The 26,914-nt window shown below is 37.3% G+C and overlaps 2 protein-coding genes across 2 annotated transcripts in view; both read left to right on the forward strand.

Annotated features, from left to right (window-relative positions):
* Window positions 1–26,914, forward strand: part of PPP2R5A (protein phosphatase 2 regulatory subunit B'alpha) — a 95,735-nt gene that overhangs the window by 30,262 nt on the left and 38,559 nt on the right. Inside the window, exons 2-3 of the mRNA XM_060090937.1 lie at window positions 19,381–19,577; window positions 22,245–22,346. Coding sequence (XP_059946920.1) covers window positions 19,381–19,577; window positions 22,245–22,346 — 299 coding nt within the window. The remainder of the gene's footprint in view (window positions 1–19,380; window positions 19,578–22,244; window positions 22,347–26,914) is intronic.
* On the forward strand, window positions 2,819–3,851 carry LOC132483154 (progestin and adipoQ receptor family member 3-like). The gene has a single exon (XM_060088405.1). It carries the CDS (start codon window positions 2,957–2,959, stop codon window positions 3,761–3,763), a length of 807 nt encoding a protein of 268 aa, XP_059944388.1. The 5' UTR covers window positions 2,819–2,956; the 3' UTR covers window positions 3,764–3,851.

Consider the following 26,914-nt stretch of genomic DNA (forward strand, 5'->3'; position numbering starts at 1 on the left):
ATTAACCTCCTATGTATGTACACTGGCATGTTTCCAGGTGCCTTATTCACGCCCCCCCCCCATGGTCTTTTTGTCTATTCCTGCACAATACCATTTAATTTTGTTTTTTAAAAATAATTTTATATATTTTATTTACTTGGCTGCATTGGGTCTTAGTTGTGGCACACGGGCTCAGTAGTTGTGGCTCACAGGCTCCAGAGCGCAGGCTCAGTAGTTGTGGTGCATGGGCTTAGTTGCTCCACGGCATGTGGGATCTTCCCAGGCCAGGGCTTGAGCCCGTGTCTCCTGCATTGGCAGGCGGATTCTTAACCACTGTGCCACCAGGGAAGCCCCCACCATTTAGTTTTAATTACTATATGTGGTAAAATGACTGTTCCCTTCTTCATCTTAAAAATCATCTTGGCTATTCTTGGCTCTTTATTTTTCCAGACGAATTTTAAGATTAAGTCTTCAAGTTCCAACAAAACACCCTGTTGCAATCCAAACTTTATTCCCTGTATAGAATCATTGGGGAAGATGTTGAATATTCTCATCCATGGATACAATGTATGTTATTTACGTCTTTGATATATTTCTTAAAAGTTTTATAATTTTCTTCATAAAAGTCATTTTTGTCCTTTGTTAGACCTCTCAAATTACTTGCCCCTGGAACCCAGTCACCGTATTATGAGGAAGCTCAGGCCACATGGAGAGGTCACATGTGGGGGTTCTGGCACTAGCCCCAGCTAGTCCTTCAGCCAAAGGCCAGAATCAACTCCAAGACATATGAATGACTGAGTCCTCACATGAGTCTAGTCCCTAGCTTTCTAGTTTTCTAACTGAGGCCTTAGACATCATGGAGCAGAGATAAGCTGCCTCTGCTGTGTCCTATCTGAATCTCTGACCCAAAGAAATCGTGATAGATAGTATAATAATTGTTGTTTTAAACCACTAAAGTTTGGGATAATTTATTATTAAGCAATAGAAAATTAATACACCAGACATCATTCTGATTATGGATTGGTTTCTCCTGTAGGTCTTCCTAAGGTCTAATTATATTCTAATATAATAAGAATATTTTAATATAGTACATGGAATAATTTCTCATCCTAAATTAATAAATGTGCATTTATTACTGTGTCATGAGCTTGGCTAATTTATATTTGTATTGTGTATAAGAAGAAACCATGTATTTGCATGTGTAAGGCAGAGGAATAAATTCAGACATTGAAAATTCATCATGAACACCATGAGAAACATACCCATGTGGTTGAGAATGAGAGTTTTCACATTCCATGATATTTCTGTAGTCAGATACAGTTGTACAATGTTAGAAAACCTGAACTTGTCTTAAATACCTCTTGATTTGGTGGTACAGTCTTTCTAAATATGTTTCATAGACTGACACCAAGAGAGTACAGTGTAACACTTCCTTATATTTTTCTAAAGACTCTAATTTACTTCAAGAAAATTCTTACGAAGTTTTCTAATAACAAATGAGTCAGTGTGATCAGCTAGGCTATGTACTCAACTACATAGGTATTATTTTTCTCAAATAGTTGATTTGTGAACCTTGAGGTCTCTCATGACGCCAAGGTATTTCCAGGAAGAATCCACCTTGGAAGTCACATAGCCTCACTTTTATGACCCAGACTTGGAAGTCATGTAGCAGCACTTCTGCAATACTCAGTCTGTTCCCTAGAAGCAAGTCACTTTAGTCCAGCCCACATTCACAGGAGAAGTAGACTCTGCCTTTTGAAGAGACGAGTATCAAAATAATTTGTGGACTAATTTTGGAACTACTGCACTTGATAAGCATGGAATTAGAACAAGGGAAGTTTTATAAATATTTAATGGTATTAGGCTTAACATAACCTGATTCTGTGTCTCACAACAGAGGATGTAGTCGTGTTTAATTGTCCTGGTAGACTTAAAATCCTTTGGCTAAAGCTTTTTACTCATTGGGTAGTGTTTGGATGGGCATTGTCTTTATTTGCTTCTGCAGAGAATGAAGAAGAATGATGGGAGAGTGCATCCCAACCAGTGCATGTGCAAATAGGCCATTTGGGGAACTTTAAGTATCAGTATAAATGGAACATGGGCTGTAAAGGGGGGAATGATGGGAAATGAAGTTGAAAAAGCAGTGCCCCTCAGTTTCTCCTCCTCTCCTTTTACCCTCACCTTTTGTCATCTTTACATTTTTAAGGCTAATAACATTTTCTGTAGCCATAATTAAGTTTTCTGTAAATTGTAAGTTAATTCTAAAAGTTGAAAGCCAGTGAACAAGGTCTATATTGTGTGACTGTGTAGGCTTCAGAGCTGCATAATGTAATTATATTTCCTTTCTTATATACTTTTTTTAGTATTTCCTGGAGTTTCTAATTGTCTTTTTTTTTGCATCTTTAACATACTCTTGGTTTTTTCCTCCAAATCTTCATGTGATAAGATATCCTAATGATTCTGCTTTAGAGACCACTCTCATGGGGCCTTCTTTCCTCCTGCTCTAAACTGATCCACTTGTTCTCTAGGCCTGCTTTCTTGAATTTCCCTAATTCCTGGATTCCATTCCTTTCTCTTTCTCCCTATTGCTACATCATGTCCTCAGAATTTCCTATGAAAGGATATGAGGGTGCTAAGTTTACCAAGTATTTGTATGTCTGAAAATGCCCTTTTTGAACCCGTATACTTTATTGATACTTGGCTAGTTACAGAGTTCTAGATTGGCATAAGAATTCTAGTGGCAGAGCCCCATTATATTCTGGCATCACTCTTGCTGATAAGAAGTCTGATGGAGCCGCTGGGGTGCTGACGGCGGCGGTCCCCCTGTGAGCAGAGCCCGGCCTGGGCAGCGGCAGGGCCGTAGGACCTCGCGCAACGTCCGGGCTCCGGGGCGGGGGCTGCGGGGGCGAAGCCCCCTCCCCGGGGAGGCGGGGCCTAGGCGAGCTCCCCGCTTGGGGAGCGACGGCGGCCAGGAAAGATGCATCAGAAGCTGCTGAAGAGCGCACATTATATCGAGCTGGGCAGCTACCAGTACTGGCCCGTCCTGGTGCCCCGCGGCATCCGCCTCTACACCTATGAGCAGATCCCCGTGTCCCTCAAGGACAACCCGTACATCACCGACGGCTACCGGGCCTACCTGCCCTCCAGGCTGTGTATCAAAAGTTTGTTTATTTTATCTAATGAGACGGTAAACATCTGGAGTCATTTGCTGGGTTTCTTTCTCTTCTTCGCGCTGGGAATATATGACATGACATCTGTGTTACCTTCAGCAAGTGCCTCCAGGGAAGACTTTGTAATTTGTTCTATTTGCCTTTTCTGCTTCCAGGTCTGTATGCTTTGCTCTGTGGGCTATCATCTTTTTTCCTGCCATCGATCAGAAAAAACCTGTCGAAGATGGATGGCATTAGATTATGCAGGAATTTCTATTGGAATACTGGGCTGCTATGTCTCCGGCGTATTTTATGCATTTTATTGTAATAATTACTGGCGTCAGGTGTACTTGATCACAGTGCTTGCTATGATCCTGGCGGTGTTCTTTGCTCAGATTCATCCCAATTACCTCACACAGCAGTGGCAGAGGCTCCGTTCTATCATCTTTTGTTCTGTTTCGGGATATGGAGTGATCCCTACTCTTCACTGGGTTTGGCTCAATGGAGGAATCGGTGCTCCTATTGTACAGGACTTTGCACCCCGTGTAATTGTGATGTATGTGATTGCTCTTCTTGCTTTCCTATTCTACATTTCCAAAGTTCCAGAAAGGTATTTTCCAGATGTAGAAAATTAACCAGTGAAAGTTGTCTGCACTCTGTGATTATGGCCATAGTGTTTTTAGGCCTTAAAATATTCAGATCAAAAGTTCCTACTTGGGGACTTCCCTGGTGGCGCGGTGGTTGAGAATCCGCCTGCCAGTGCAGGGGATTGCAGGGTTCGGCCCTGGTCCAGGAAGATCCCACATGCCGCGGAGCAACTAAGCCCGTGCGCCACAACTACAGCTACTGAAGCCCGTGCGCCTAGAGCCTGTGCTCCGCAACAAGAGAAGCCACCGCAGTAAGAAGCTGGCACACCACAGCGAAGAGTAGCCCCCGCTCGGCGCAACTAGAGGAAGCCCGCGTGCAGCAACGAAGATCCAATGCAGCCAAAAATAAATAAACAAATTTATAAAAAAAATTTTTTTTAAGTTCCCAGTTGTCTAATATAGGGCACCTATAAAAGGTCAAACGTTATGTAACTTAACTTTTCTCAAGATGAGCTTGACATAAAACACGCCCCAATTAGCTGAATGTGTGCAAGTACAGGTACATTTGAGCGAAGATACAGAGATCATAAAACATGAAACATTCCTTGTCTGGCCCGTCCTCATTTATTACCTGGCTCTAAAGAGAAACATGTTGTAGTGGTGGTGAGATGGTGGGTGAATACTGTGAAATCAAAAAATTTAAACAGAACTTACTTTCAGCTCAGGTTAATTTTTTTTTAGTATATAAACATCACAGTGGTATTTGATGGGTTAAGGGATCCCCAAGATGTCCATGGACAGAATTCAGTGAATCTGTAATACTTGTATTACAAACTAATCAGTTTTCTTTATAATCCTCAGTGTTTTATGCTTTAAAAATGAGTCTATGAGCGTCACTAGGCTGTCAGAGTGTTCCATGGCACCAAAAAAAGGCTAAGAACCTCCACGGAAAAGATCCTGTTGACTTATACTTTAAAATCTACTTACTATACTGATTATTATTCTTGGTAAGAGAAGACAGAGAAGGTTAGAGAATATTTATAGGGTTGGCCAAAAAGTTCGTTCGAGTTTTCCCATAAAATATTACAAAAACCCCGGTACATTACATGACCATAGAAGCACCATGAGTAAGAAAAAATTATTTACATTTAAATGTCTATGGCTCTATTTTGTTATTTATTTTGTTGTTGTCCAAGATGCTTCCCACATGTTAGTTATTTAATCTCCTTGGAATTTAAACTTGTTTAACCACAAAGAGAAATGAAGTAATTTTCCTACGTTGTATATGAACTAATCAGCCTTAGTTAATTAACTCATTACTAATTACATTTTGCAGATTGTTCCATTAGTCTGATAGCACAAGATTCAGGTCTGAGCTTTCTCCTTACACACCTGCTTAAAATAAAAAGTGCTTCAAGTAGACTTATACCCAAACACAACCGTGCATCTGCTTCATACCTATTAAACTCCATGATTTGTAGCACTAAAAAAAAAAAAAAAAAAAAAAAAAGTCTGATGGAGATCTGCCTCTGGTTCTTTTTTGAGCGACTTTTTAATTTGAAAGCTTTTAGTCTTTTTTCATGGGCATCTGAAATTTCGGTGTTAACTAAATTATCCCTTTGTTTAGGTTTTTTTCCCCTGCTGATTTAGTTTTTTTTTCATGTTATAGGCTTTCCTTGAATACCTGGTGATCCTTTATAATCTATTGATATGTATGAGTGAACAAAACAAAAGTCACTTCAGAAGTTGGATGGGATTTGTTGACGGTCTAGTTTTGTTTAGAGTAATCGGGCAGGGAACTAGTTAAAAGCTAGAATGTATGAATATTTCTCTGGGACTATTCAGTTTCTTTAGGGAAGAACTTTCCAGGTTTTGTTTTTTTTGTTTGTTTCTTAGGTTTTCTTTTTGTTTTTGTTTTTGCCTGGAGCATGAATGCTTCACTGTCTTTTGGAGTGGGGTACTAAACTGCATAGCACATACAGATTTATGTCATCCCTCCTATTTTCAGTTCACTTCTTAATCCGTCTTCTATTTCATCTGGTGTTTCTAATCTGTAGTTCTGTAGGAACCTCACCTGTAATACCTTTTCTGTTTATTCTAGGATGTGAGTTCCTCTCTTTTGGGTTTGTCACTTACCACTTAATGTCCTTCGAATATTCCAGAAATTTGATTGTCTTTTGCCTGGGGGGACCATTCTTCTATTCTCTTTGACATTGTGGATTTATCCCTCTCCCTCCCTCCCTCCCTCTTTCTCTCTCTCTCTCTCTCTCTCTCTTTTTCTGGTCTAATCTTTTAGAGCAGGGGTCCCCAACCCTGGGCCTCAGAAGAGTAATGGTCTGTGGAACTGGGCCGCCCAGCAGGAGGTGAGCGGCAGGCGAGTAAAACTCCCCATCTCTCGCATTACTGCCTGAACCATCCTTACCTTACCCCCAAACCCCCCACACACCCCGGTCCGTGGAAAAATTGTTTACCGTGAAACCAGTTGCCAAAAAGGTTGGGGACTTCTGTTTTAGAGTAAAGGGAAGGAGATAAACAAATTTACCATTTTTAAGTTTATGCATTGTGATCTATAAGTGGGTAAAGATTTAGAAGATAGCTATTAAAAGAACAGTTGATATTTCAAAGACAGTAGTCTTATATAATACTTGTTTTCCTTGCATTCTAGGTGATTTGGATCCCAGTTTTATTAGGGATATTCTTTGTGATATTGGGCATGCTATGTAGTGTGGGATCATATTGTACAGCAGTGGTTTTCAGGTTTTTTTTTTTTTTGACTGAAAACTACAACAAGAAACACATTTTACTTTACAACTCAGTTCTCATATAATGTTTCATAAAATAACACTCTTACATGTAATATGCTGATATTTTATATTTATTTTAAGTTCTGGTTGTGACCCACTAAAGTTATCTTATTCTACCCACTAATGCATTGCAACCCACACTTGGAAAAACAGTTCTATCGAGCAGTATTTTTTAAAGTGTGACCCAGATACATGATCAAGTTGAGTGTTGAAAAAACTTAACAATTTAGAGATAAGAAGGAAAAATCTAGCTGGGCTTTTGTGAGTTTTAAAAGTTGTGTTTTTTTTTTGTTTTTTTTGTTTTTTTTTTTTTTTTCTTTTTGCGGTATGCGGGCCTCTCACTGTTGTGGCCTCTCCCGTTGCGGAGCACAGGCTCCGGATGCGCAGGCCCAGCGGCCATGGCTCACGGGCCCAGCCGCTCCGCGGCATATGGGATCCTCCCAGACCGGGGCACGAACCCGTATCCCCTGCATCGGCAGGCGGACTCTTAACCACTGCGCCACCAGGGAGGCCCCATCTATGAATTCTTTGAGAGGGCAGACAGCAGAAGCAAGAAGAACTACAATCCTGCAGCCTGTGGAACAAAAACCACATTCACAGAAAGATAGACAAGATGAAAAGGCAGAGGGCTATGTACCAGATGAAGGAATAAGATAAAACCCCAGAAAAACAACTAAAGTGGAGATAGGTAACCTTCCAGAAAAAGAATTCAGAATAATGATAGTGAAAGAATGGAGGCAAAGATAAGGAAAGCTGCAAGAAATGTTTAACAAAGACCTAGAAGAATTGAAGAACAAACACCTAGAAGAATTAAAAAACAAACAAATGGAGATGAACAATACAGTAAGTGAAATGAAAAATACACTAGAAGGAATCAATAGCAGAATAACTGAGGCAGAAGAACGGATAAGTGACGTGGAAGACAGAATGGTGGAATTCACTGCTGCAGAACAGAATAAAGAAAAAAGAATGAAAAGAAATGAAGACAGGCTACAAGACATCTGGGGCAACATTAAACACAACAACATTCACATTATACGGGTCTCAGAAGGAGAAGAGAGAGAGAAAGGACCCGAGAAAATATTTGAAGAGATTATAGTCGAAAACTTCCCTAACATGGGAAAGGAAACAGCCACCCAAGTCCAGGAAGTGCAGAGAATCCCAGGCAGGACAAACCCGAGGAGAAACACGCTGAGACACATAGTAATCAAATTGACAAAAATTAAAGGCAAAGAAAAATCATTAAAAGCAACAAGGGAAAAAATGAAAAATAACATACAAGGGAACTCCCATAAGTTTAACAGCTGATTTCTCAGCAGAAACTCTATAAGCCAGAAGGGAGTGGCATGATTTGTTTATTTATTTATTTATTTATTTATTTGCGGTACACAGGCCTCTCACTGCTGTGGCCTCTCCCATTGCGGAGCATAGGCTCCGGATGCTCAGGCTCAGCGGCCATGGCTCACGGGCCCAGCTGCTCCGCGGCATGTGGGAAATTCTTCTCCCAGACCGGGGCACGAACCCATGTTTCCTGCATTGGCAGGCGGACTCTCAACCACTGTGCCACCAGGGAAGCCCGATATATTTAAAATGATGAAAGGGAAGGGATTTAAAGGGATGAAAGGGAACCTACAGCCAAGATTACTCTACCCAGTAAGGATCTCATTCAGAATCAACGGAAAATCAAAAGCTTTACAGACAAGCAAAAGCTGAGAGAATTCAGCACCATCAAACCAGCTCTACAACAAATGCTAAAGGAACTTCTTTAAGTGGGAAACACAAGAGAAGAAAAGGACCTACAAAAACAAACGCATAACAATTAAGAAAATGGTAGTAGTAACGTACATATCGATAATTACCTTAAACGTGAATGGATTAAATGCTCCAACCAAAAGACACAGGCTTGCTGAATGCATACAAAAACAAGACCCATCTATATGCTGTGTACAAGAGACCCATTTCCGACCAGGGAAACATGCAGACTGAAAGTGAGGGGAAGGAAAAACCATATTCCATGCAAATGGAAATCAAAAGAAAGCTGGAGTAGCAATACTCATATCAGATAAAATAGACTTTAAAATAAAAGAATGTTACAAGAGACAAAGGAGGACACTACATAATGATTAAGGGATCAATCCAAGAAGAAGATATAATGATTATAAATCTATATGCACCCAACATAGGAGCACCTCAATACATAAGGCAACTGCTAACAGCTCTAAAAGAGGAAATTGACAGTAACACAATAATAGTGGGGGACTTTAACCCCTCACTTACACCAATGGACTGAGCATCCAAACAGAAAATTAATAAGGAAACACAAGCTTTAAATGACACAATAGACCAGATAGATTAAATTGATATTTATAGGACATTCCATCCAAAAACAGCAGATTACACTTTCTTCTCAAGTGCACATGGAACATTCTCCAGGATAGATCACATCTTGGGTCAGAAATCAGGCTTCAGTAAATTTAAGAAAATTGAAATCATATCAAGCATCTTTTCTGACCACAATGCTATGAGATTAGAAATCAGTTACGGAGAAAAAAACATAAAAACACAAACACATGGAGGCTAAACAATACGTTACTAAATAACCAACAGATCACTGAAGAAATCAAAGAGGAAATCAAAAAATACCTAGAGACAAATGGCAATGAAAACACGACAATCCAAAACCTATGGGATGCAGCAAAAAGCAGTTCTAAGAGGGAAGTTTATAGCAATACAAGCCTACCTCAAGAAATAAGAAAAATGTCAAATAAACAATTTAACCTTACACCTAAAGGCACTAGAGAAAGAAGAACAGACAAAACCCAAAGTTAGTAGAAGGAAAGAAATCATAAAGTTCAGAGCAGAAATAAATGAAATAGAAACAAAGAAAACAGTAGCAATGATCAGTAAAACTAAAAGCTGGTTCTTTGAGAAGATAAACAAAATTGATAACCCATTAGCCAGACTCATCAAGAAAAAGAGGGAGAGGACTCAATAAAATTAGAAATGAAAAAGGAGAAGTTGCCATAGACACCACAGAAATACAAAGCATCCTAAGAGACTGCTACAAGTAACTATGCCAATAAAAGGGACAACCTGGAAGAAATGGACAAATTCTTAGAAAGGTATAACCTTCCAAGACTGAACCAGAAAGAAATAGAAAATATGAACAGACCAGTCACAAATAATGAAATTGAAACTGTGATTAAAAGTCTTCCAAGAAACAAAAGTCCAGGACCAGGTGGCTTCACAGGTGAATTCTATCAAACATTTAGAGAAGAGCTAACACCCATCCTTCTGAAACTCTTCCAAAAAATTACAGAGGAAGGAACACTCCCAAACTCATTTCTGTGAGGTCAACATCACCCTGATACCAAAACCAGACAAAGATACTACCAAAAAAGAAAATTACAGACCAGTATCACTGATGAATATGGATGTAAAAATCCTCAACAAAATACTAGCAAACAGAATCCAACAGCATATTAAAAGGATCATACACCATGATCAAGTGGGATTTATCCCAGGGATGCAAGGATTCTTCAGTATATGCAAATCAATCAATGTGGTACACCATATTAACAAATTGAAGAATAAAAACCATGTGATCATCTCAATAGATGCAGAAAAAGCTTTTGACAGAATTCAACACCCATTTATGATAAAAACTCTCCAGAAAATGGGCATAGAAGGAACCTACCTCAACATAATAAAGGCCATATATGACAAACCCACAGCAAACATCATTCTCAATGGTGAAAAACTGAAAGCATTTCCTCCAAGATGAGGAAGAAGACAAGGATGGCCACTCTCATCATTATTATTCAACATAGTTTTGGAAGTCCTAGCCTCAGCAATCAGAGAAGAGAAGGAAATAAGATGAATGCAAATCGGAAAAGAAGAAGTAAAACTGTCACTGTTTGCAGATGACATGATAGTATACATAGAGAATCCTAAAGATGCCACCAGAAAACTACTAGAGCTAATCAATGAATTTGGTAAAGTTGCAGGATACAAAATTAATGCACAGAAATCTCTTGCATTCCTATGCACTAATGATGAAAAATCTGAAAGAGAAATTAAGGAAACACTCCCATTTACCATTGCAACAAAAAGAATAAAATACCTAGGAATAAACCTACCTAAGGAGACAAAAGACCTGTATGCAGAAAACTATAAGACACTGATGAAAGAAATTAAAGATGATACAAACAGATGGAGAGATATACCATGTTCTTGGATTGAAAGAATCAATATTGTGAAAATGACTATACTACCCAAAGCAATCTACAGATCAAATGCAATCCCTATCAAATTACCAATGGCATTTTTTACAGAACTAGAACAAAAACTCTTAAAATTTGTATGGAGACACAGAAGACCCCGAGTAGCCAAAGCAGGCTTGAGGAGAAAAAATGGAGCTGGAGGAATCAATCTCCCTGACTTCAGACTATACTACAAAGCTACAGTAATCAAGACAATATGGTACTGGCACAAAAACAGAAATGTAGATCAATGGAACAGGATAGAAAGCCCAGAGATAAACCCACGCACCTATGGTCAACTAATCTATGACAAAGGAGTCAAGGATATACAATGGAGAAAATACAGTCTCTTCAATAAGTGGTGCTGGGAAAATTGGACAGCTACATGTAAAAGAATGAAATTAGAACACTCCCTAACACCATACACAAAAATAAACTCAAAATCAATTAGAGGCCTAATGTAAGATTGGACACTATAAAACTCTTAGAGGAAAACATAGGAAGAACACTCTTTGACATAAATCACAGCAAGCTCTCTTTTGATCCACCTACTAGAGTACTGGAAATAAAAACAAAAATAAACAAATGGGACCTAATGAAACTTAAAAGCTTTTGCAAAGCAAAGGAAACTGCAAACAGAGAACCATCAGAATGGGAGAAAATATTTGCAAACGAATCAACGGACAAAGGATTAATCTCTAAAATATATAAACAGCTCATGCAGCTCAATATTAAAAAAACAAAAAACCCAATCCAAAAATGGGCAAAAGACGTAAATAGACATTTCTCTAAAGAAGACATACATACAGATGGATAAGGAGCACATGAAAAGCTGCTCAACATCACTGATTATTAGAGAAATGCAAGTCTAAATTACAATGAGGTATCACCTCACACCAGTTAGAATGGGCATAATCAGAAAATCTACAAACAACAAATGCTGGACAGGGTGTGGAGAAAATGGAACCCTCTTGCACTGTTGGTGGGAATGTAAATTGATACAGCCCCTGTGGAGAACAGTATGGAGGTTCCTTAAAAAACTAAAAATAGTATTACCATATGACCCAGCAATCCCACTACTGAGCATATACCCACAGAAAACCATAATTCAAAAAGACACATGCACCCCAATGTTCATTGCAGCACTATTTACACTTGCCAGGTCATGGAAGCAACCTAAATGCCCATCAACAGACAAATGGAGAAAGAAGATGTGGTACATATATACAATGGAATATTACTCAGCCATAAAAAGGAATGAAATTGGGTCATTTGTAGAGACGTGGATGGATCTAGACCCTGTCATACAGAGTGAAATAAGTCAGAAAGAGAAAAACAAATATTGTATATTAACACATATATTTGGAATCTAGAAAAATGGTACAGATGAACTGGTTTGCAGGGCAGGAATAGAGACACAGATGTAGAGAACAAACGTATGGACACCAAGGGAGCAAGTGGTGTGGGGTGTGGTGGTGGTGGGATGAACTGGGAGGTTGGGATTGACATGTATACACTAATATGTATAAAATGGATGACTAATAAGAACCTGCTGTAAAAAAAAAAATTCATCCTCCAGTCAGATTTTAACTGTTATGTGTTTTGCAAGACATATCTGTTTTTCAGATAATTCCTTGATTGTGTAGCTTTTCTTGCATCTTTAATACTTTACATGAAGAGCTTTTTATATTGAGGATTTAATAATATTTTTCAGAAGAGTACTTTTAGTAAATCCTTAGCTCTGATATTGTTAATGAAGAGATGCATATAAATATGAATATAATATATTGGTGTTTCAGGTCTGTTACATTATATTCTTAAGTTGTGATTAAGTTTCTTTGAAGCAACATAAAGACTTAAGACATTTAAGATTGTTGAATATGCTATATTATGATCATAAATGGTGTTCTGAATTGCTCCCAGATCAATATTTAGGGGGAGGTCAGGATATGCTAATAGGTTTATGTATAGGACTGGGTTTTTCCTCTTTATTTATTTATGTTTATTTTAATATTTATTTATTTGATTGCTTGGGGTCTTAGTTGTGGCTTGTGGGCTCCTTAGTTACCACATGTGGGCTCCTTAGTTGTGGCAGGCAGGCTCCTTAGTTGTTGTGGCATGCGAACTCTTAGTTGTGGCATGAATGTGGGACCTAGTTCCTTGACCAGGGATTGAACCAGGGCCCCTGCATTGAAAGTGCGGAGTCTTATCCACTGCGCTACCAGGGAAGTCCCTCTCTTTATTTAAATGGCTGTCACTAGGATCTTAAATGCTCATCCCTTATTTGCTCACGATTCATATACACATTTTGGAAGAAATTAATATTTATTTGAAATAGGAACAGTGTCATCTTTCCAAGAAGACCAGATTTAAACTGCTCCAACAAAATTTTGGGGTCTCCTCCTATAATTAATTTCAGAGTGACTAGCAAATACTGTGTTGTACTTGGGGCATGTTGCAAAACAATTACATTGTCAGCATCCACCATTCCAGTTGCTATATGATGTAGCACTGTAAGGTTTTCTGAATTTTTCCTGTGAATTAGTATGTTTCCAGGGGTATTTTTATTTTTGAACCTCTAAATGGAATTCTGATGGATAATATCAGTTAATATTGCAGGGAGAATCCCAGGTAAGGAGGTTATCACTATAGGAATCAGAATGGACATTATTATCCACATTGAGAATGGCAAGTGGATAATCAACATAAGCCTAGTAAAAATAGCCAAGTAAAAACAGCATGTGACCTAACTGCCTAAAAGTAAGGCATTGCCATACTGAAACACCACTGAGTGTGACAGACTTCATTTGCAGGCATGCTTGTAATGGGGAAGCTGAAGTATAAAGTGGTCAGTGTAGATACTGTCAGTGCTTTTTACATTTAGTGAACAGAATTTTTTTTTTTTTTTTGGCTGTGTTGGGTCTTCATTGCTGCACACGGGCTTTCTCTAGTTGTGGCAAGCGAGTGCCACTCTTCGTTGCAGTGTGCGAGCTTCTCTTGTTGCAGAGCACGGGCTCTAGGTGCACAGGCTTCAGTAGTTGCAGCACGCAGGCTCAGTAATTGCAGCACACAGGTTTTAGGGTGCATGGGCTTCAGTAGTTGTGGTGCGTGGGCTCAGTAGTTGTGGCTCGCGGGCTCTAGAGTGCAAGCTCAGTAGTTGTGGCACACGGGCTTAATTGCTCCACGGCATGTGGAATCTTCTCGGGCCAGGGATCAAACCCGTGTCCCCTGCTTTGGCAGGCGGATTCTTAACCACTCCACCACCAGGGAAGGCCCTAGTGAACAGAATTATTACCCATTCTTTTCCTCACAAAGTATTTATTATTCATATTTATGAAATATAGCCAGAATGTAGTCTGATCTTTTTTCAGCTTACTGAAATATAGTTTTTGCTTTTTGTCTCTTTTTCTTATAAGAAAATTCTGAAAATTGATGTTTCAGAAAGGTGCCTAAGAGTTGGGATTATATTAAACATCGACAAGTGTGAAATATTTTATAATTTTTTAATGATAAAAACAATGATCTCATCTTTTCTTACTAGGGTAACCATTATAAGAATGTTTTCAATCTATATGAAAAGGTTGCTTGTCTTGAACCTAGAAGCAGGCCAGCCAACAGTAGACGACAGGAGCATTCTCTTCTTTCACTTAACCTTTTACAATCTGATCACCTCTTCCACCGCTCTTTTACCTTAGTTGCCAAGCAGCTCAACACAAAGTGATTAAATATAGCAGTCAAATATCTTGTAATATCTGTAGCTTTCCTGCTTTTAATTAATCCTGATTTTATTTTTAATTGTTCTCCTTATATTTAATCTTGTAAGTGCTCTCAAATTCTTTTTGACTCCAGGTTATATAGAGAATAGATTGTGTGTATATGTGTGTGTGTGTGTGTGTGTGTGTGTGTATATACATATATATATGGTAAACAACCATACCTTTTACATTTGTTTATCGCCTGATAGCATTATTTTTAATGTTTTGTATCTTGCCTTCCCAACCTGCTTCTAAGCTCTTGAAGGCAGGAAATCATCTCTAACTTTCAAAACTAACCTTAAAGGACTGCTTTGAAAGTTAAATAAATAGACATAGGAAACAGAGTTGTATTTGGCATGAAGGAAGCGCTAATGTTAGCAGCATTATGTTTTATTATGTAGCACAGTAGACTGTTCAGTAGAACATGGATTACCTACAGGAGGGGTTAGGTAGGAAAAGATTTTTCTATTCCCTAATACCTAAAAATAATTGAGGTTTGGACATTTCTATTTCAACTCAGAGCCAAAGAAGTTGAAATGTTAACTGCTTTCTAAATATATCTAATGTTTGGGAAAATTCACATGTGACCTGTTCCATCCAAATATTAGGTAATGCTGGGATATAATTCTGGAGGAGAAAGCAACTTCAAAGAAATCTTTAGGCTAAGTAGCGGATTACTGAATGGAGAAGCTATGAAAAACATTAATTTCTTCCCAAGGAGACTCAAGAGTTAGGTGCCCAGAAAGAGAAACTTCCTAAAAAAAAGAAAGAAAAAAAAAGAAAAAGAAACTTCCTTTTTATATATAACATGTTCCTGAATCTACTGTTTGTCAGTCTTGAAAATCATTTTGTGTCTTTTAACATGTTAGCTGTAGGCTACTAGCCTGTCGTGTAAGAGAAAAATGCCTTCCATTTGTATCTACTTTGACATATATGCACTCACCTTCATGATCATTATCTCATTTAATCCATTTAAATCAACCATCAAGGTAGGGTATTGATAAAAATGGTCATTGTTATAAATTCTTAAGCATAGATATGTTGTAATAATTCACTATTTATGCCAGCTTTGATATGCAGCCTCTTTTCCTTGTTCTATAGCCTATTTTAATTCAGTGCATAATCTTATTCTTCAAATTCAGAGTTTTTTCTACCATCAAATACACACTTGTTGGCTCCTTATATACCCTATGCTAGAAGTAAAAGAGATAAAAAGGAAAGCCTGCTTAGTGAATGATCCTTGCCCTTGAGGAACCTGAATTCTTTTGATGAGTGCTAAAAGAAATGTTCATTAAGTACAGGCCCAAAGTTAATGCATGCTCAAGTGTATGATTGAGATTGTATTATAGATGTCCAGAGAAAGGAGGGATCAGTTTATCCTGATCTACCTAAGGGAAATTTGGTGGAGAATGTGAGATTTCAGTTTATTCTTAAAGGATGAGTAGGATTCGGAAGCATAGGGGAGGAATCTGGTAAGGTATTTCAGGTAGGGAAGAGTCTGAACAAAGATACGGCCTTTGGAGAACAGAGAGAGGAGTGATTTCACAGAGAGAAGGTGGTTTGGAGGTGGAAGGAGAGAATAGCGCTGGCTATCTAAGGTGATCTCTGATTGAACTGGGATATTGTATGAGTTTGTATTTTTTTAGCATAAGGAAAAAAGCTTAAAAATATTTTAAAACTCTCTTAAACTAAGTTACCTTCTAAAGGTATGGCACCTATTTCCCCAAACCATCATTATAATGGAATTTTACTATATATAGATATGTGTTATAATAGACAGTATAAAGCTATACAATAAGGATGTAGATATATTTATAAATAGATAGAGATATTACTGAGTAATGGAGAGAACTATGGGGATTTCTTGTACAGTGTGAGTTGAGTTTTTTTTTCTTTTTTTTTTTCACCACAGAAAATATTTAATAAATCCAAAAAATGGAAAGAAGAATATAATGACAGAAGAGTTTCTGTCTCAGTTCTCTGAAACTGAGTCCCCCATAGGAAACTGGTCCCAAAAGTTCTTGAGGGTTCACTGAAGAAACCAGTTTGCTAATGTTTTTCATCCTTTCAGTGTTCAAAGGTGTAGAACGACTCCTTGCCCTTGTCAGTTTAAACAGTCACATCTCCGTCCCCCAAAGGTTAAGAGTCTGGTGCAGATCCATAAAAACGGGGGAGGGAGGAGCGCTGGGGAAGGCCTGTCACTTCAGGAGGGGCTCCACCTCTCCAACGGCAGGAAGAGAAGGAACCACGCAGGCTCCAGCACCTCGCTCCTGCAAATGCATAATCCAGTCACATGGCCAAATTCTTACAGCCCAAATTATCACCCACTTCTCTAATGTATAATACATACCCAATCTAATAAGTTTAGCCTGATTAGGAAGCTTACAAAAAGGACAGGTGTCCATCTTCTAGTTTTTCAAGCTAAGTATTTGTATTAAGCAGACGTCTATTTAGTAATTGAAATAAACTAAATGCCAATCTTAAGTGGATACCTTTTTTTTTTTTTTTTTTCGGTACACGGGCCTCTCACTGTTGTGGCCTCTCCCGTTGTGGAGCACAGGCTCCGGACGCGCAGGCTCAGTGGCCATGGCTCACGGGCCCAGCCGCTCCGGAGTATGTGGGATCTTCCCGGACCGGGGCACGAACCCGTGTCCACTGCATTGGCAGGCGGACTCTCAACCACTGCGCCACCAGGGAAGCCCAAGTGGATACCTTTTTAACTTTAAGGGAGAAAACACCAAGAGAATTTTAGAAAAAGGCCGTTTAAGATACAGCTAACTTCTCAGGGAATGAGCAGATTCTCCTTAGAATAACTGATGGTCGTTTTGGGATGAACTAGTATAGTGAATTATGACTGGTAAGATTATATGCAGTATGTATGCCGGATGGTGCTTCACTCTCACCCGCAATAGAATGAGGTTTAATAAACTTCTGGGTAAAGATAACTGTTTAACAAATTACTTGGTATTGAAAGTAGTTGCAAATTTAATGGCCTTTTTTTAAAAGGATACATAAAAATGTTCCCACAAAAGAACAGTTCGAATAAAGGTGTTCTTGAATCAAAAACTTTATGGAAGTGATCATCAAAAATGTCATGTACTCTGTCAATATTACATGAACTCTGATGCCTATCTTAGGATTGTAGACCTTGGCTTTCATGTAACAGAGAGCCATTATTGATTTTGGAACATAGAATGTTATGCAAATTCTTTGTAAGTGTGGCACTACCACAGAAGAAGTTGCTGCTGGCATAGCCATAAATGGGTTGCAGCAAATTCAAAATTTTTTTAGAATCTTTATATTTTTACTTCGAAAGTCATGTGAATTTTGTTGTTCTTTGTAATACATATATGTTTGTTTTTTTGTAAATATTATGTTTTAAGTTATTGAACAAAATTGACTAATCAAAAAGATATGCTGCATTTGTCTTTTTTGTGTGAGTGGGCTTAGGGTATCTGACCTGCTATATTTTAGCAGTACCTTATCTAGCTCAGCTTTTTAAGGACAGCACTTGAATATAGCTGCAAAGTAATTTCACTTGGTTTCCTACCCCAGAGGAATTAAAAAGCATGGGCATCCTTGGTTAGGTTAGCATCTTTGTGAAGATTTCTACCTCTATCTTTATATAAAGCAGGCATTGGTTTCGAATGCAGGAATACTGTTGTATACTATGAGCTCAATATCAGTATTGGAATACATGATTTTTAAAAATTTAATCTCAGTAGTTCAATAAACAAATAATTGAGCTGAATAACTGAAGGTCCTTGTTTATAGATTTGAAATTCAGAAGTGAAATTTCATTACTTTTTGAATGTTGCAAACAAAAAGATTTAATACATTTGTTAGAATCAAATGATTATAATGTGCCCATATTTTTATACTCAGTAGAAGATAAAACAATAAACATTTACTGAATGCATGTTGTGTGGCAGGTACTGTGCTAGATAATGAGAGGGCGGAGGGAGGGGGAGAGAGAGAGAAAGAAAGGGAGAACACTTGTTTCCTGTCTTTGGGGGCCTCGTAACCTAAGAGTATAATACATGTAAAATATAACTGCCATATAGCACAGTAAATACTACAGTAGAGATAGCACCTAAGATACATTTGGGTAAATGTGGATTAACCAACCATTTTAGCTTCAGTGCCATAGAGAAAGTTTCTGAGAGTGGAATATGCTTATGCTGAAACTTAATAAATGGGGAGAGTTCTCAGGGTGGAAATGTGGGAAAAGGGCATTCCAGGCAGAGGAAATAGTGTAAAATCTTCAGGAAATTGCAGAGAGCATGATTTAACCAAAGTGAAGGTGCATGCTAGATAGTGTTGAGATGACTCTTGGCCGTAGGCAGCTTCATTTTGTATACAATCCTAAGGAGTTTGAACGTCATTCTGTAATTTTTGGAGGATCATTGAAAAGTATTGAGTATGATCAGAATGATTCTCATTTTAGCAAGATTTTAGCTTTTGAAGTAGTTGAGAGGATAAATCAGGAATCGCAGGTTATGGCCCCAGGCAAGAGAAGCAGTTAGGATGTCATTGCTGTAGTCTAAATGATGAATGTGAGGGCCATTAAAGTGGCAGAGGGAATGACAAGAAAAGGATAGATTCCAGATAAGTTAAAGAAACGGAATCAATAACATTTAATGATTCATTGTGGGTAGTGAGAGAAGAGGAAGATAGAAATTCATGTCTGGTGTGAATAATGGGATTAGATGGGTAAATTTCTCACTAGATTTTTGAGAGAAGTTTTACTTTATGTATGTGAATAGCTTCTACAAAATTGGTAAACATATGAAGGTAACTTCTGAGTAGGTCATTTCCAAGTTTCTCTTTATTTTTATTTACAGATGCCACTTCAAATGAACAACAAGAGCTTTTCTGTCAGAAGCTGCAGCAGTGTTGCATACTGTTTGATTTCGTGGACTCTGTTTCAGACTTGAAGAGCAAAGAAGTTAAAAGAGCAACACTGAATGAACTGGTTGAGTATGTTTCAACTAATCGTGGTGTAATTGTTGAATCAGCGTATTCTGATATAGTAAAAATGGTAAGCTTCTAGACTTAAGTTCCTCAGATTTATATAAATTCAAGTAAGATCTGAGGTGTAATTATGATTTAATGAGACTGATTTTTAATAAATATATAATAATTAATGTGCTCAAAAGAATGTTTTTTTAAAATAGTCCATTTGAAAGATTATCCATCCATTTCAATGATGGTGTCATTGCTTTATAATAGTTTGGGGATTCAGTAGCCACAATGGCTGGTGGCTACCACATTGGATAGTGCAGATCTAGAGCTTAGGAGAAAGATATAAGCTCAAGATCATACAGATTGATAGATAATTAATGTGCAGCTGAATAGTTGCGGAGAAAGAACATCTAAAGGGGGAAGAAAAGACCAATGAAAGACTAAGGGGCTCTCAGCATCTCAGCAGTGGATAAGAGAGTCAGGTCTAAAATAAATCTTATTTAGGACATTTTGATATCATATATGTAGATTCTATAACACTGAATTTTAATCAAAACCTGGGACCTTTAAGAAGTTAAATGATGTAAACAAAAGTTTGAAATATCTGATGTGAAAAGTATTGAAGTAAGGTTGTTTAGGATACTGTTTATTAATTATTTAACCATATTCTCCATCAAACTGTAGAAATTTGTTTCGGACTTGTGGTTTTTGTATTTTGGTGCATAACAAAATACAAAAAATTCATTTGGAATAATTAGTCACTGAGTACACAATTTAAGCTTAAATGTTGCTTATAGAAGGTTATAGCAAGTATAATCTAAGCTATAAACCATACAAGTTAGTTGCCTTAATTTCTTTCCCTGTGCCTCATATATGTTCTGGGGGAAGAGCAAAATGTGTAAGAAAGTTAAATTTGACCCTAATATACTAGTTGAGTTTTCTTTCATCATATTGTACTAGAAGACCAATTAAAAGGACTTAGGACATTTTGGTTAGTTTTTTTCTTTTTAAAAAAGAAAATAAAAGCCTTAGGATTTTTTTAAAGATTATCTCTAGAGAGAACATTAATCAAAATGAAATTAGCTTCCTCAATTCCATAGATAATTAAAAGAGACAGTTTGAGAATATAAGTATTGATTATTGATAGACTTTGTATTTTGTTCTTTGTTTTGTGTTTGTCATTAAAAAATGTTCAGGGACAAAATGCAGTATTTCCACTTTATTGATTTCAAATGGTTTGTATTCAGGAATTTTGAAAATCCTAGGGAAGATATTTTTATCTCTCTAAAGTTGTTGCCTCAGATATTGAAAGTACTCAAATATTTGAGTCAAGTTATTTTGTAATTTTCTATTTACTAATAAATTCTGAGATTTAATTTCTTTTCCCAAGTAAAAAGATGTGTGTGTTTTGTCCTTTTTTTTTTTTTTTTAACTTCTAGGTACTTAATTTCTAGATAAGAAGCCAACTCACCCACTTAGTTCTTTAAAGCTCTTCTGTGTATTTGCTGTATACAGTTAATTTTATTGGTGGCTACAAGGTTTAACTTTTTCTTTTACTACCAACAATAATAAGTATGATTTCAAAGGCAAATTATGCCCTCCTATGGGATATATTGTTCTCTCTATGACTTTCTGCCACTCTGTGAAATTGATACTTATCAAACTATTTATTGGCTCTGCCTTCATATACTGGCTTTGAGTTCTAGCAAATCAAATTCTGGATTATAACTTTCTAAGTCTTATGGTTATAGTAATTGACTGTTAGCAGTTATTTGGATTACCATAGATGCTACTTCATAAGAATGGTTGGGAATTTGCTTGCACCACCAAACAACGCTTGTCTCATCCTCTGTTCCCCAAATAATTTATCTTAAATGTCCAACCCCTCAAAATTAGGGCCTTACATGTTTACTAAACCATTTGGTCTGTCAGTCTGTTCATCATTCTTCAGCGAATTTTGAGTTGGGCTCACAATCCATCCTTTGCTAGAGAAAAAGGATATGTAGTTTACTTTGGTACTAAGACAGACAATGTGAAAGATGAAGTTATAACCTAAAATGAAGATTCTGAAATGAAGAGTCTCAAAGCATACCCTTATTCCAGAGAGATTAATATTTTTTTAAAATGCTCAGAGTTAATGAAATACAGTAAATTAAGTCATCATGGGGTATTATAACTATGTCTGTAATGGCAGTGAGTAACTATGTCTGTAATGACAGTGAAAGTATTCTACCCCCATCCTCCTCTTCTTTAGAGTGGTGTGTATGTGTAAGAGATATTTTACCAAACTCTTGGGTTATAAGGTAAGTAAATGGCTGGGTTAGAATATGGGGGGAGTTGTGGAAAGATAAAAAGAATCAAGTTGGGGATAGGGAGAGTTAGGAACTTTATGCTCCACCCCCCCACCCAGTTCCCTCACATCCTCTTTTTTTTTTTTTAAAGCAAAACTTGGAAAGAAAAACTTGTGATTTAAGGAAGAGGAGTCTAGAGGTAATCTGTACAAAGTTTGATGTCTATAGAAGTCAGAATTGTGGAACAGAGAAAAGAGAGAAACAAATGGCTGCCTTCATATCTTGAAGAGATTTATAGGTTTTGAACTAAGCTTACAGCCACAACTTAACCTTTTTCTTAAATAAAGTTATCTTAAAAATATTTCATTTTGCATTTTTAAATTCAATTAAGCAACAAAAACATATGTTTATGTTTATTTAGAACATGATTCTAAATTTATTTTTCTTTACAGATCAGTGCTAACATCTTCCGAACTCTTCCTCCAAGTGATAATCCAGATTTTGATCCAGAAGAGGATGAGCCCACACTTGAGGCCTCTTGGCCTCACATACAAGTATGGAACATAACTTTGTATTGACAATTTTTACATTTATTATATTCTGCTGAAATCACAGAACTCTGTTTTAGACCTGAGTGTCTATTTAAAGTACTGGACTTTTAATATGTTTTCTTAACATTTTCTTTTCTTAAAATATTGCTTTTCACTTTTTTTATTGTGGTAAAATACACTTAACATTTACCATTTAAACCATTTTAAAGTGTATTCCATAGCATTAAGTGCATTTTTAATGCTATGCAACCATCACTACTATCTAGTTCCATAACCTTTTCATCACCCCAAATGGAAAACCCCTTTGTCATTAACAGTCACTTCCCATTCTCCCACCCCCACAGCCCCTGGCAGCTTTTCATCCACATTCTGTTGGATTTACTTGTCCTGGATATTTAATATAAATGGAGTCATATAATATGTGGCCTTTTGTGTTTGGGTTCTTTCACTTACCATAATATTTTCAGGGTTTATCAGTATTGTAATGTATCAATATGTCATTCCTTTTAATGGCTGAATAATATTCCATTGTATGGACATAGCACATTTTGTTTATCCATTAATCAGTAGATGGACATTTGGATGGTTTCTACCTTTTGGGTGTTGTGATTAGAGCTGTTAAGAATGTTACACATTCATGTACAAGTTTTTGTTTAACCTCTGTTTCCTATAGGTTTTGATATGTTGTGTTTTTGTTTTCATTCATTTCAAAATATTTTTTGATTTCCTCGGTGATTTATTTGGCCCATTAGTTATTTAGGAATGTGTTTAATTTCTACATATTTGTGACTCCCAGATTTCTTTCTGTTATTGATTTATGATTTTATTCCATTGTGGTTGTAGAATATACTTTGAAGTTTTCAATCCTTTTAAATTTATTGAGGCTTCTTTTTATGGTCTAGCATATGGTTTATCATGGAGAATGTTTCATGTGTACTTGAGAAGACCACGTATACTGTTGTTGTTGGGTGGAGTGTTGTGTTGAAATCTCTTAGATATAGTTGGTTGTTTAAGTCTTCTGTTTCTTTGTTGATGTTCTGTCTAGTTCTATCCATTATTGAAAGTGAGATATTGAAGTCTCCAACTATTGTTGTTGAATTGTCTGTTTCTCTCTTCAGTTCTGTCAGTTTTTGCCTCAGGAATTTTGGGGGCCCTATTGTTAGCTGCATATGTTTATAATTGTTTTATCTTCCTCTTGGATATGTCCCTTATCATTATAACTTTAATAACAGTTTTTGTGTTAAAGTTCATTTTTTCTGATATTTACTGTCTAACTGCCACTGTCTCACTCTCTTTTGGTTACTGTTTGCATGATATGTCTTTTCCATACATTTACTTCCTATCTGTTTGTTTCTTTGAATCTAAATTGTGTTTCTTGGGAATTCCCTTGTGGTCCAGTGGTTAGGACTCTACACTTTCACTGCTGAGGGCCAGGGTTCAGTCCCTGGTCAGGGAACTAAGATCCTGCAAGCTGCACAGTGTGGCAAATAAATAGATAAATAAATAGTGTTTCTTGTAAGCACCATGTAGTTGGAACCCGTTTTTTTTAAAATCAATTTCGACAATCTCTGCCTTTTGAGCAGTGTTTAATTCATTTACATTTAATGTAATTACTGATAAGGTAGGATTTATGTCTTCCATTTTGCTGTTTTATGTCTTATATCTTTTTTGTTCCTCTATTCCTCCATTATTACCTTTTGTATTAAATAGGTATTTTCTATTGTACCATTTTAATTCCCTTGTTTCTTTAACTATATTTTTTTGAGTTACTTTCTCAGTAGTTACCCTAGGGATTACAATTAGCATCTTAAAATGATCTAGTTTGGTTGAATACTAACTTAATTTTAATAGTATAAAAAATTTTGGTCCAGTATACCTCCATTCCCTCCCTCTTCCTTTGTGGTATTACTGTCATACAAATTAGATCTTTATGCAGACATAAAATAGCATCTTACTGCACTTCACTTTATTGCACTTTGCAGATATTGCATTTTTTACAAATTGAAGGTTTGTGGCAATCCTGTGTTGAACAAGTGTATCAGAACCATTTTGCAACAGCATTTGCTTACTTCATGTCTCAGTGTCACATTTTGATAATTCTTAGAATACTTCAGGCTTTTACATTGTTATATTTTTTTATGGTGATCAGTGATCTTTGATGTTATTATTACAAAAAGATTACAACTTCCTGAAGACTCAGATGATGGTTAGCATTTTTTAGCAATAAAGTATTTTTTAATTAAGGTATGTACACTGTTTTTTTAAACATAATGCTATTGCATACTTAAGAGACTGTAGTGTACACATAACTTTTATATGCATTGGGAAACCAAAAAAAATCATGTGACTTGCTTTAGTGCAATATTCGCTTTATTATGGTGGTCTGGAACCAAACCTGCAATATCTCCAAGGTATGCTAATACCTTGTACACTCATTAACACAGTTTTGTAATTATTGCTTTATGTGGTTGTCTTGTAAAGCAGGAGAACAAAAGAGTTATAAATAAAAGTACATTTATACTGTCTTTTATATTTACCTATGTAGTTACCTTTACCTCTTTATTTCTTTCTGTGGATTCAAAATATATATGGTGTCCTTTCATTTAAGCCTGAAGGATTCCTTTTAGTATTTCCTGTAAGGCGCAATAGTATTTCCTATTTGTCTGTTGATCTGGGAATCTCTTAATTTTCCCTTCATTTTTGAAGGAGAGTTTTGCTGGATATAGAATTCTTGGCTAACTGCCTTTTTCCTTCAACACTTTGAAGGTGTCACCCTATTGGTGCTCTGGTGTCCATGGTTTTCTTGTGACAAGTCAGCTATTAATCATATTTAGGATCTTATGTATGTGATAAGTTATTTATTACTTGCTGCTTTGAAAATTTTCTTTGTCTTTAACTTTCTGTTTGATTATGATGTCTCTAGATATGCATCTCTTTGACTATTCTAGTTGGACTTCAGTGAGCTCCACTTAATAGTTCATTGTATAAATTAATACTTTTCATCAAATTTGGGTTGTTTTTAGCTATTTCTTCAGCTATTTTTCTTCATCTTTCTCCTCTCCTTCTGAGACTCCCATTATGTATATCTTGGTATGATTGATGGTATCCCACAGGTCTCTGAAGCTCTGTTCATTTTGTGTTCAATCTTTCTTTCTACACCTCAAACTAGAAAATCTCTATTGACCTTTCTTCTGCCAGCTCAAACTGTTTTTCATTGTTTTTTGTGAGACAGCAAATTTACTGAAGTCCTCACTCTGCCATTGCAAAAGTCCATCTCTGTAGCACATCTTTTTAGTTGAGACTGAGGGAGGGATAGTCTTCCTGCCCTAATGCCATTGTGTGACAACTCACTCCTCATAATTATTGGAAAATTGGTAATAAAAATTTATTATATAGATTGGTTCAAGATGGCAGAGTAGAAGGACATGGTCTCACTCCCTCTTGCAAGAGCACTGGAATCAAAACTAACTTCTGAACAGTCATCAACAGGAAGACACTGGAACTCACCAAAAAAGATACCCCACATCCAAAGACAAAAGAGAAGCCACAATGAGACAGTAGGAGGGGTACAATCACAATAAAATCAAATCCCATAACTGCTAGGTGGGTGACTCACAAACTGGAGAACGCTTATACCACAGGAATCCAACCACTGGAGTGAAAGTTCTGAGCCCCACGTCAGGCTTCCCAACCTGGGGGTCTGGCAACGGGAGGCGGAATTCCTAGAGAATCAGACTTTGAAGGCTAGCAGGATTTCATTGCAGGACTTCGACAAGACTAGGGGAAACAGAGACTCCACTCTTGGAGGGCACACACAAAGTAGTGTGTGCATTGGGACCCATGGGAAGGAGGAGTGACCCCATAGGAGACTGAACCAGACCTACCTGCTAGTGTTGGAGGGTCTCCTGCAGAGGCAGGGGGTGGCTGTGTCTCATCGTGAGGACAAGGACACTGGCAGCAGAAGGTCTCAGAAGACTACTTGACGTGAGCCCTCCCAGAGTCCGCCATTAACCCCACCAAAGAGCCCAGGTAGGCTCCAGTGTTGGGTCTCCTCAGGCCAAACAATCAACAAGGAGGGAACCCAGCCCCACCCATCAGCAGACAAGCGGATTAAAGTTTTACTGAGCTCTGCCCACCAGAGCAACAGCCAGCTCTACCCACCACCAGTCCCTCCCTTCAGGAAACTTGCACAAGCCTCTTAGATAGCCTCATCCACCAGAGGGCAGAAAGCAGAAGCAAGAAGAACTACAATCCTGCAGCCTGTGGAACAAAAACCACATTCACAGAAAGATAGACAAGATGAAAAGGCAGAGAGCTATGTACCAGATGAAGGAAGAAGATAAAATACCAGAAAAACAACTAAATGAAGTGGAGATAGGCAACCTTCCAGAAAAGGAATTCAGAATAATGATAGTGAAGATGATCCAGGACCTCAGAAAAAGAATGGAGGCAAAGATCTAGAAGATGCAAGAAATGTTTAACAAAGACCTAGAAGAATTAAAGAACAAACAAAAAGAGATGAACAATACAATAATTGAAATAAAAGTTTCAATTTTCATTTTTCAACCTCT

The sequence above is a fragment of the Mesoplodon densirostris genome, chromosome 2 (genome assembly GCF_025265405.1).
Source record: "Mesoplodon densirostris isolate mMesDen1 chromosome 2, mMesDen1 primary haplotype, whole genome shotgun sequence".
Classification (NCBI taxonomy): domain Eukaryota; kingdom Metazoa; phylum Chordata; class Mammalia; order Artiodactyla; family Ziphiidae; genus Mesoplodon; species Mesoplodon densirostris.

What these genes read in the sequence shown, in the direction of transcription:
- LOC132483154 (XM_060088405.1), top strand. Translation starts at nt 2,957, where the DNA reads ATGCATCAGAAGCTGCTGAAGAGCGCACATTATATCGAGCTGGGCAGC.